General features: G+C 36.6%; 1 protein-coding gene across 1 annotated transcript in view; it reads left to right on the plus strand.

Annotated features, from left to right (window-relative positions):
• Sema3d (semaphorin 3D) overlaps positions 1 to 12,664 on the plus strand; it is a 191,657-nt gene that overhangs the window by 100,853 nt on the left and 78,140 nt on the right. The window contains exon 4 of the mRNA XM_042272919.2: positions 6,408 to 6,470. Within this exon, the coding sequence (XP_042128853.1) occupies positions 6,408 to 6,470 (63 nt within the window). The remainder of the gene's footprint in view (positions 1 to 6,407; positions 6,471 to 12,664) is intronic.

The raw sequence follows: 12,664 nt of genomic DNA on the forward strand, positions 1-12,664 counted from the left end.
GTTACCTATGATTTTTCACTAGTATTTTTGTTGATTCCAGCAAAACTGTAATTGGGAATTTGTTTAACGATAATAATGTACACATTGACCCATTTTTAAACAATCTCCAGAATTAAGTTAGTTGCTTTATTTGGAAATAATGCCTAATCATCTTTAAACTTTTATCCAATTAATTTTAAATTGTTTTCTCTTGAAACTGAGATATATATATATATATATATATATATATATATATATATATATATAAAATGTTCAGTGAATTCGAATTGATGCAAGTAGTAATCCAAAGTAAATTGACCCTTGGCTTTTTACCTACGATAAAGTATAGAAATAAAAATAATAAAAATTTCTTAGGTTGACTGTGCAAACTTATAACTCTATCACTAGGAATCTTGAGTTAGGAGGATTCTGGGTGAATTAGGTAGGCCTCAACTAAATAGTGAGACACAGTTTACACACACAGATACAGAGAGAGAGAGAGAGACACAGAGAGAGAGAGAGAGACAGAGAGAGAGACAGAGAGACAGAGAGACAGAGAGACAGAGAGAGAGAGAGAGAAAAAACAATTTTAAGTAAAGTAAAAAAGCAAAGCTTGTAAATTGGAACCCAAGAAAAACCTAATGCTTAAATCTCTACTTACAGGATTACAGGACAATCAGTATAGAACTTAATTTTTTTTCTCTATAGGGTATCTTAAACTTACTTTTTATGTAAAGTACTTTTTTTTTCTTTTGGGAAAAACTGTTTAATGTGACAAAATAATAAATGTGCTCTGGTGTTTTTTTTTTTTTTTTAAGATTTCCTGTGATTTTCAAAGTGAGAAGACAGCGTATCAAAACAACATAAGTTTTTAATCCTTCCTCACAGAACTTCTTGTTTTTGTTAAACAACCCTAGACAATTTATATTGCTAAAGTAAAGCATTGACCCTGGCAATTATTTAAGGACTTAATCTTTGTGATTATTGAACAATAACAACAAACAAACAAAACCAGAATCTTTCAGAATGAATTACTGAATTAAAATGAAATTATTTGAGTTAAAACTTTTAAACTCTAAGAAAATCGAAAGTTTCAGCTAGACTATAAAGTGATTCTAAGCTTATCAATATGAGAGATTTTTTCTTCCATTTCCAATGACGATGTAGCTTTTTTCTTGCCCTTCCTATCCAGTGTGAGTAATTACAAAAGTATTTGATGTAGCTGAAGTTCATCAAACTATGCCCTTATTTTTTTAGCACGTATGAAATAACTGAGTTTGTAACTATAAATCTAATGTCTTTGCTGGAGTGTTTAAGCGCCCTTCTATGCTAACATGAAAAGGGCCTTTGCTATTTCCCTTTCCTCGGGGAAGTTTACAACTAAGTTCTATATGAAAGGATCCTGCCTTGCTTTTTTTGTGCTCAGTATAATAAGAAATTCCTTTATAAATAAGAATGGCCTCTGACTGGAGTTCTATTCACTCCCTCTGTGGCTGCACAAAGCTGCTGCACACAATGCTTCACTCTGTGAGCCTGTTATGTACAGAGAAGAGAATTGGGGTAAATAACCTCTTCACCTAAGGTTGCTACTGATTGAAGAAAGACACCGATTTTCCTATTTAATACATAAAATTAAGAGATATAAATCCTCAGAACCAAGCAGATAGCATAATACATGAAGTTTTTATATAAGACACTCTACTTACATTCATGCTGTTTAATTTTTCCCATTGCCTACTGAGCACAAGCTGTCCTGTAATCAGAGCTGCAGAACAATTGTCCTGTTCATGGATGTGCTGGCTCCTTAGCTCAGTGCCGATATGCAGGTCCCATCTGGTCACTGTAATGGACTGTCAGACGCGGGGCAGACGACTCAGTCCCCTCCAGAACTCTGGCCAGAATCCTATGCTTCCAGTTCCAAGGGAAATTTCCCAAAGCCCATTCTTCAGTGCTCAGTATGTGTACATTACAGGTCAAAACGAGGGTGGGAAGAAGAGATGCCCATTCCATTTGCCATCACTAGTCACCAAACCCCAGTAAGTCACAGACTCCTTAAGAAGGCAATGGAATATAACAGTATAACTTGAAGAAAATGCACAAGAAAGGCTTAGAATAAAGGGATGAGCAAGGACTGAATGCAGATAATAGACTCAAGTTATGAAAGCAGATATAAAGCTGTTTTTCTGCACAGCTTTGGAATGAGCTGACTGTTGTGATGGGGCCTGAAGAATCCACAGGCATACCTACAAAGAAGCTGTGGTAGGGTGGGCTGTGATGGATATGCCGCAGCAGCCTGAAAACCCAGTGCATCATTATATACAGCTGAAAGAGAGGCAGGCTACCTAAAGTGGTTCCTGCAGGAAAGCAGTCTCGAGCTGCAGTCCTATGGGAGGAGGAAGCTGTGGTTGATACACTCTGCATATACTGTCAACATAAGTATTCTGACCAGGGAAAGGCCTGCTATTCCATGGATCTGAGGCAGTGAGGTCCTTGACATGTCAGTGCTCATGTCAAAAATACACATTCACTCAGAACATTATCTGCTCCACAGTCATGGATATTTTGGGTTTGGTGGATACGTGCTTAAAATATATTCACTACTGAACGTGTAAGATCTAACATGAAGTTCCACAGCTCCATTCCGAAGGCTAGTCTAACTGCATAGTGGTTCACTGAGTGGTAAAGAAGTTAGATCTGGTTGTTTTGGGTGTGTGTTGCTTTTTATTTATTTGAATGGTTTTCTTAATAAAGTTTATACAAATTTTAGAAGTTAAAAAGGAAGAAATAAACAGTATTCCTTACAGATTTTTAGGAAGGCATGGACAAGAGTAATTGGGCCATAAGTGGAACATTACCAAACCATTAGTGTGTTTCTTAGAATTTATTTTAATTTTTTTGTTAGTGTTTTTCTCTCTGTCTTGCAACACATGCTTTTGATCATCTACTACTGTGTTCTCCTCCTCCTCCAGATACTGCAGGTACTGTGGAGAATAAATAGGTCGGGCTGTCTGTTTTCACAGTGCAACTTATTAGATGAGAAGTAGTTGATGAAGAAGAAAAAAGGGAATGACTTTTTTTAAATTGCTTTATTATTTTAAATTGTGGTGGGATTCCTGGGAAGCTACTTATACTGGTCAAGGAAGAAGATTTCCTGGGAATATGTTAGGAGACTGACAGCTGTCTACCCAAGACAGAAGGTTAGATACCCAGCTGTAGACAAGCTCGGCCTGGATCCATCTTGTGAACTGAAAGTATTTCTGGGAAATTCTATAGCTCTGCCCTTACATGTAGGTTAAAATGGAACTAACCGAGTAGTCAGACTTTCGGTCTGTAACAGTTCCTCCCCGTGGTAGTTGTAATCACTCAAGCTTTACCTTTTGCCCACATTTTGCCTTTCAACATTTATGAGTTCAAGTCCACCTCAGTGTCTCCTTAGGACCCAGAGTGATCATTGTTCTGTTTACTGCCCAAATCCACACCTCATTAGCTCAACATTTTCCCGACTTTGTTACAATCAATCTTACATTTGCATCCTGCCCTTTGATACAAATGTCTGCTGTCTCTGTGGTTCTGAATTTTTGTCTTTAATTAGGTTTTATGAACACATTGCAACATCCTCTCTGGTGTCCTATTCAGTCTTTTGGCCTATCTGAATTAGGCCAAAGGACATTGGACCAACCTTATGCTTGCTAGCTTGAGTCAGTTAAAGTGCCTCTTAAAGATAAAACAAAGAGCAGATATAATTGGGATTTCCTCTGGATGTTGTTATAAGGACTTATCATTATTTGAATGTTTCTGTAATTTCCCTAACATTAACTACTTAAAAATAAATTGGGTGACATTTTCACCTCAGTAAATTACAACTGCAAATGAATTAGATGAGTTGTAAATAAAAGATACTAATGAATCTCATATTTATGAATGAAGTAATAATTGTAGTATTTTGTTCTAAGTTCCTTAACTAGTTTTCTTCACAATTAAGAAAAATATTAAAGAAATTTAAAACTAGAACTATTGTTATGATATATTCATACAAGTAGAGCATGGGTCGTATTTTCAAATTCATGTGTGAAATTATTAGAAGATCTCTTTTAAGATATATTTTAAGAATAATGTGAGTCTTTGCTAAGTGAAAGAAATTATCTGTGAATGATTTTCTATGAGAGCCACCAGTAAAACAGTCATGTGTGCTTTTTTTTTAGTCTGCTTAATGCAACTTTTGATATGCTAGGATTGTGACTGAGTACTAAGCACAAAAAGATACAAATAATACTTTATTACTAATAAAATTAGAGAGCAGTAAGAATACTGATAGCCAGTGTTTCAAACCCATTCACATTGCTTAACCACAGTAGAACTGACTTTTATAAATAACATGCTTCTATATCCTTAAACATCATCTATCTTTGCATCTATCTCTCCATATATCTACCATATATCTATCATCTCTCTCTTCTCTCCCTCCCGTCCTTCCTCTTTCTCTCCCTCCATTACCTTCTCACCCTCTCTCCTTTCTTCCTCCCTCCCTCCCTCACTCCCATCCATACTTGCTTTTTACATTCCCTCTCTCCTCCCTCTCTTCTTCTCTCTTTCTCTCTATCTTGCTCTTTCTCCCTCATGCCCTTTTCTTTCATTGATGTTTAGAAACAGTGTCTTACCAGGATGGTATCAAACTCACTACCCTCTTAAATGGACCTCACTGCTGCTGAGATTATAGCATGTAGTGACATGCCCATAGCTTGGATAACTATTTTATTTGCCATGTCTATTTCACTTTCCTTGTTTTTACTTTATCCTGAAAAGATTGTGATTGTGTAATTTGGGACTATGTTTCACCTGATAATGAATTACTAAGTTCCTTCCATATTTATTTCCATGACTTTCATTCGCTGATACTTGGTTGCTGGCTATTCCCTAAAATTATGTGAAAGGAAAATGACAAAACTTCAAGGCATTTCTGAGTAAATGGCTTTTCTGGATCTCAATGTGACTCTTATGTCACAGTGAGTTCATCACTGAGCACGTTGCTTGCTTGCCCATTGTTCTGCATACACCACTGATTGGTAGATTACAAAAAATATTCTCTAAATACAGCAATCTTTCTTTGTCTTGAAATATCAACTACTCCATTGTATTTTTCTATTAAGAAAGGGTATTGGGTGCCATCTTCTGTTTTTCTTGGCTCAGAGATAATATATTCCAGATTGCACTATGGTGATCATATAATAAAACACTGGTGACGTCTAACTACTTTGTATACTTCAGGCTTCACCAGGTCCTTCATCATACTACCATAGAGTAGGTTTTCCTTCAGCTGCTACAACATTTTTCTGCAGATATCTGTGTGAAACATAATAAAAGAGTGTGGACACAATGCCATGTGTCGTCTCCACCTTCTGTGCATGTTCCTTGTTTCTTCTTGCCACAGCCAACAGAGGTTGTCTGCTCTGTAAATTAGAATGGACTACCTCAACCATCTCAGCCACAGCCAACAGAGATTGTCTGCTCTGTAAATTAGAATGGACTACCTCAACCATCTCAGCCACAGTCAACAGAGATTGTCCACTCTGTAAATTAGAATGGACTATCTCAACTATCTCAGACCTGCTTTGCAAACCCATCCTGACACAAATCAAAACCGTTTAAAAAGAAAAGAAACAGATAAACAAAAAAACATAAAAACATTTTCTGAAACATAAATTAGTGCTGCCAACCACAATGGGAGGGTGGGGCTCTGCAGCCAAAAGCTCTTCAGCCCTTTGCCCAAACTACCTTTGATGCACGATGGGTAAGATTCTCAGATTTGGTGACATGAAACTCGGATCAGAATATCATGATCTAGATTTGTGCCTTTTATAGTTTTATTTATTTGCTATGTGATTAAGCTTTTGACATGAAAATGAAGAAAGGAAGTACGTCTATTTTTAGGGATATTGTGATATTTAAGTAAGCGATAATTCTAAACTATTTAGCTTTTTGACAGATGTTTCTGAGCTCCATGCATGCTAAATGGGGTGAACAAATTGACTCTAGTCCCGCATGAGTGACAGAGAGCTGCTTCTACCACTTCACCACACATTTCTGTAGAGAACTTCCACTTGGAAAAACAGAAAACAAAACAAAACAAAACAAACCATGATAACTGCAACAAATGCTAACTTGAAGTTCTGTTGACATCACAACAGTAACATACAGTCTTTTGAAGATAACTTGTTACTATAGATATACAAATCAAGGAAGTTAATAAAATGGATGCCCCCTTCACAGTTTCATTTAGAAAGTTCTCAGAGATGGTTTTGGAAAATATTTATGTCTGACTCCAAGTCTTGGTTAGATGTTTATTCTTCAGTGTTACACATTTTCTTTTCTAATCAGAATTAGATGTTTTGAATATGCCTATTCTAATTTACCTTCAACTGTTCTTTCAGATTTATTGGCCTGCTGCTAAGGAACGAGGGGAACTATGTAAATTAGCTGGAAAAGATGCCAATGTAAGTATGAAACTTTAAAATTACCTCCTCCAATCAGATACTAACAGTGAAGTAAATTTTTATTATTCACTTTTATTGAATAATAACATTAGTATGCTACTTTTGCTACTAAACTAACATTCTCTGTATGGATTATTATGGTAAACAGGGAATGGTACTTCACACTTGTAACCCCAACATTTGAAAGTAGAAGCAGGAAAATTAGGAGTTCAAGAGTAGCCTTTGTAATGTGGTGAGTTTGATAGTAATCTGCACTACATAAAACCCTGTTGGAAAAATTCAGACAAATAACAAACAGAAAGATTAATCTTTATATAAAAATATTTCTACCTTACAAAAAGCATCACTAATATTTACAACAGTCCAAAGATAGAGGAACAATATATTCTAACATAATAACTCTAAATATTATTTTCTCTAGGAAAACTAGATTAGAAACAAATCAAAATAGTCAAATATAAACCACCAGGAAAATTTGTATTTCTATGAATCTATCCTTTACACTTGTGTGTATTTATTTTGTAAATGTCAACAGAATCATGACCTAGCATCATAAATGTGCAGCGGACTTCCTTTCTCTGAGCCGAGGTTAAACTCACAGCACACACAGGGCTTTCTGTGAGTGGTGACTTAGAAATGGCAAGGGCAGCTGAGAATGGAAGGTGAGGGAGTCCGGCATAAGAATTACAGGCAACTTACTCCAAAATTTAGTCATTGCACAAAATGACTCATAAAATATAAACATGTGGTCATCATAGAAAATTCTAGGAGGGTATGGTGCCTCATACTCATAATACCTTCACTCAGGTGTCTGCAACAGAAGGATTGCCACAAGTTCGAGACAGCATGAGGTACAGAATGTGATCCTTCTCTGAAAATGAAACCGCAAATGGAAAACTCAGGTTTAAACTGCCACATAGCCCATTGCAAGTCCTCAGTCAGGTGGACTGAACTGCTTGTGTTTGCTGAGTTCTGCCTGGATTCCTTAGGCAGTGTGTGGCTTGTACTGCAGGCGTCCCCATTGTCAGTTTGTCTTCAGCAGCGACTGAACCCTGTTCTCCTCCCACCACCTCCTTCCTCATGTACATGCTCGGACCTGGATAGGTACTCTGTCTTGTGTTGCACGAACTGTTAGAAGGTTTTATTAATAAAAACAAACCTAGAGCCAGGTATTGGGGTGAACACTGAAAGATCAGAGAAAGACCTAACTTCACCTCACCAGTTCCTCAGCTGATCTCATTTCCTCAGAGTGGAAGCCTCTGTGGCCTCATCTGAATGGATCTCAGCTGGACTGCTGCTAAAAGCCTAAAAGCTTAACCAGGCTCTAGTTCCTGGTCCTCACGTCTTATATACCTTTCTGTGTCCTTCCATCACTTCCTGGTATTAAAGGCATGTGTCACCATGCCTGGCTGTTTCCAGGGTAGCTTTGAACTCACAGAGATCCAGATGGATCTCTGCCTCCTGAATGCTAGGATTAAAGGTGTGAGTGCCACTATTTTCTGGCCTCGATGTCTATCTAGTGGCTGTTCTGTTTTCTGGCCCCAGATAAGTTTATTAAGGTGCACAATATATTGGGGGACACAATATCACCACAGTGTTGGCCTTGACTTCCTGTACTGTTTTGATGGAAGGAAACATTCTTTTTGAGCAAAGTCTATATATCCTAAACTTCACTGAAGATGAACAGAGGTCCCAATCTTGGGCCAAAATGTGGATATCTTATGGCTCTTTTTGCAACATCCTCAAACAACAATAATATTGAGGGTTAAGCTGTGCATTCTTTTCATTTAATAATGACAAATAGTGTCCTTTATGTGAAAGCAAAACTAGATTAAAAAGTAAAGATGATTAATGTATAGCAGTATAACACAGGATACCAGATTTACTGAGAAACTAACAAGACTAAGAACATGAGTCATGCTGGCTCACTCAGTTATTCATTTATTTATCCAGTAAGGAGAGTTAAGTAACATAAATAAGTCAAGTAGGGTGATGCTGCCTATAATACAGCTACTTGGAACCTGGCAGCATGGGTATTAGAAATTGGTGGCTAGCCGGGATATTTAGTGAGATCTTATCTCAAAACAAAAAAAGGGCTAGAAGTCCAGTTTAGTGGCAGAGCACTTGACTAGTATGTGTGAGCATCTAGCTTAAATCTCACAGGCTATTAAAAATAAATCAAACAATAAAAACAAAAATATAGAACCTATATGTGTATAACACATAGGTAAAACATAAGTCTGTCTTCTAGGACCTTTCTTTCCAATACAGGACAGAGGTCTGAATCACATGATCACTTTTTTGTATTAAGTGTCTAAACCACAATAGTCCAAACAAAACAGAGTAAGTGGGCAGTCATGCCTCATTGTACATCCTGTTAGCATCAAATGTGATCTTTTTGAGGCACATTTAAGTTAACAGAAGTGCATCAGGAAATGTTAGCATCAAGTGCAATGGAAGACACTTTTACATTGACGGTACTAGAAAAGAAAGGGATTACACTCTTCTGGATATATTCCTCTTCCTCCTATGCCATGAATGGCTGTTCAATATTTCCACACTGAGCAGATGCCCATGGATGAAGAAAGAAATTCCTTATTGAACGAGTGAACATAAAATAATTTGATTATAACAGTTTTCAAAATTATTTGTCAAATAAGCAGTAGCGACATGGCAGAACCACTGTGAATTATTTTACGGTTTGTGAGTCATCTATGTTGCGCACTTGATAAAGAAGTAAGGAAAGAAAATTGCCTTCGGTTTACTAGGATAAGCTAGCATCGTTTTCCCATGAGTCAGAGGAGGGTGAACTATCAATGTCAGGAGGTGGGGTTTGCATTGTGCGAGTTCTCCCATCAGTCTGTTCACTAAGGTACACAGTAACTTCACTGCTTCTCCTGTTCAGTTAAGATGAGCGGGGATCAGCTCCTCTGGGGGTGCCATCCTTGAGCCCACTATCTGTGAGCTAGTAATCACTTGTAACTTTTATGCATGTCTACTGCTAAGCATGGATTCGAGATTTTGGAGCTTTTCCCTTTTTTACAGGGGTCTATAAAATTTGCTGTTGCATCACAAAGGCAAGAAGAGTTGTTTTCTTATTTTCAGTGCATCCTTTTCAAATGGTGTTCTATTTTAGAGCTGTTGAGAATAACTGCCAGTTTTACGTTAGCTACCTTTTTTAAAGAGCTGCTTTTCATGCCTTATAGCTATAATCTCATTTAATCCCCATTTTCTGATGAGAGGACTAGTCCCAGAAAAAACAAATGGCTCATTCAGTATCAGGCACATGCTCAGTGTGAAGGCAGAAACTGAATCCAGAAGTCTGGACAGTTCCTCTATGCTCCTAACACTATAAAATCTACATAATAGATGAATGAGGTTTATTTTTTCAATTCATTTCTCTATTCAATATCACCATAACATTGATCCTCATTGTGAACAGTATTGCATTGCTTTGACCAACGGAAAACAGGCAAATCTGTGGTTTCATTGACTTCTTTTCTGCCTCTACGCAACCTTCTCTTTCCCTCCTTTCTAGTAATTTTTACCCACTTCCAAAGAGTATGTTTAGGATTAACAAGTGTTGGGAAAGACTGTTCATTTACAAAGAGGTACTATATAACTGCAAAGTAGTGAATTATTTACTATAACAGAAGTTAACTAATTGGGATGGGGAGAGAATAGAAGGTGGAGGGGTGGGAACTATTACACTCCCTTGAACAATCATCCAGTTTAACCCAAGGAAGGGAAGGATGTCAGGGAAGGGCCATGGTTTGTTTTTGTTTTGAAGAAGGATGTTAAAAGAAAGACACAAAGGAAATGATGTAGTTTTTGTCTATACAACTCGAATTAAGCTGCTTAGTATATGCAAAAGAAAGCAAAGATGAAATTAGCCTGGGATATCTGTCAGGTTAGCCACAGATGTGCCAACCTTGATAGTGAGAAATTACAGAGAGAAAAACCATCTTCGTGCTATAAAACTCTACAATTATATACTCTTCTATTTTTACCTTTGAAGAAAGTCTAAAACTAAATGTGTTTATTGTAACAGTTTAATAAGTTCTATGTGAGACAATGAAGGGTCGCTTATGAGCATATCCTTCTCTCTTGTAGTCACTAGCAGCAGGTGACATTGCAATGTACATTCTTGTAGTTTATTTATTTACTAATTTTCAGGATTTCACTGCATACATAGTCTCTTCTAAGAGTTTTTTTTTTTTTTGCCACTTTGCAGAGTCCCATAGCCTTTCCCATGTCATAACATTTTCAAAAGCAGCTCTGCATTCCTTTGCACATCGTTTCATGGATGTTCTATTATTAGAACATGGTATATTCCCAGTATTTCCTGTTACAAATGATCCTGCATGTGAGAATGCTCACATATAAATATTGAGGAGATCGTTACCTACTGAGTAATCTTTTACCAGTTAAGGATGTAAAACTTCTTGTGTCCATAGAGTGAAACTGAGCTTCAAGTAGCTGATGATACACTCTAAGAAGGAGTCCATGGATAAAAGATGTATTTTCCTGTGTCCAGGCTACTGATGGATACAGCATACAGTGAATATACAGTGTGTATGCATGGAAGTGTAAAATAAGTATATCTAGTTTTGCTAACAAAAGCAAAAAATATTGTGTTTTAGCTTAAAATTCTTTAATTACAAGTAGTAGGCATTTTTATGATTGTAGAATTAGTTCTTTTAATTGCTGATCATTGCAGTCCCTTGTATTATAGTGTTTGCCATTTTTACTGACTATTTATAGGTTTATAAACCATAGACATGTATGCATGTTTGTGTTATTGATAAGAGCTTATGTGACACCCGCTTAAATGTGTTACAAAGGTTATTTTTACACTGAGTTTCATTAGTAGAAAATATTCACCCATCTTAGGGTTTTATTCCTCTTACAAAGGAAAACATTTAATTGGGGCTGACTTACAGTTTCAGAGATTTACCCCATTATCATCATGATGGGAACATGGTGGAATACAGGAAGACATGGTGCTGAAGAAGAAGTTGAGAGTTCTATATCTTGATCTGCAGACAAAAGAAGGACACTCTGTGTCACTGGACATGGCTTGAACATATATGAGACTTCTAGGCCTGCCCCCACAGTGACACATTGCCTCCAACAAGGCCACACCTACTCCAACAAGGCCACACCTCCTAATAGTGACACTTCCTATGGGCCAAACATTCAAACACATGAGTCTATGGGTGTTCATACCTATTCAAACCACCCACATCACCAGTTATCTTGAGGTCTAGACTTTAAATATTGAAATAGGTGTCTCTGTCATTTTGCCCTTTAAAATGTTTTCCTTTGCTATTTTACTATAACAGGTTATTTTCTTAATATATATTTACACTGATAGATTTTGTTTTTAACAAAACTGTGTGTTTGGATTTTAACATATTTATTTGATACGAATTTGCTTAAATATTTTAAGGTCTAAGCATTGTCTGCATGCTGGGTTGCATTGAGAAATGCATCAGGGGAATTATCACAAAAAAAGTAACAGAACAATACCAGTGTGGTTGTCCATCTTTTTAATCTCCACACCTGGGAAGCCAAAGTAGGATACTCTGTGATTCAAGGCCAGCCTCAGCCACATGGCATATTCAAGGCCAGCTTGAGATACATAAATCCCAGTCTCAAATAGAAAAAAAAAAGCACAATAACAAATCACTTGAGGAAAACAAACAAAAAGTATTATCACAATATTGTACAAAATGCATTCAAAGATAAAACTAGACCTTAAGTAACTGGGGGAAATACTCAGTGATGTAATATTTATGTATCATGTGCAAGTTCCTCTTAGCTTTGGGTTAATTCCTGGTATTATTGCCAAAACAAAGCTAAACACATCAAGAACTTCTCAATTATGAGTGTCTTCCAATTGCTCATACAAATGACTCAACTTAGCATTTGTGAGTTGTCAGAATTACACATTAAACTGTGCTGCATTTAATCTGAATGTCAAGATTCTAAGTCCCTCTGGTTTGTCGGTATTGGTTTAGTTACCCTAGTAGAAAACAGAATTTTAAATTTTCATCAGCAGACTTTTTTGCAAAAATTAATTTAACTTTATATTTATCTAACTTTTATGTATATGTATGCATATAAGGTGCAAAACATTAAAAGTTATAATATTACTTGAGAATTAAGAAGATTCTATTGTACTGGTGAGT

Source organism: Peromyscus maniculatus, chromosome 3 (assembly GCF_049852395.1).
Source record: "Peromyscus maniculatus bairdii isolate BWxNUB_F1_BW_parent chromosome 3, HU_Pman_BW_mat_3.1, whole genome shotgun sequence".
Taxonomy (NCBI): Eukaryota; Metazoa; Chordata; class Mammalia; order Rodentia; family Cricetidae; genus Peromyscus; species Peromyscus maniculatus.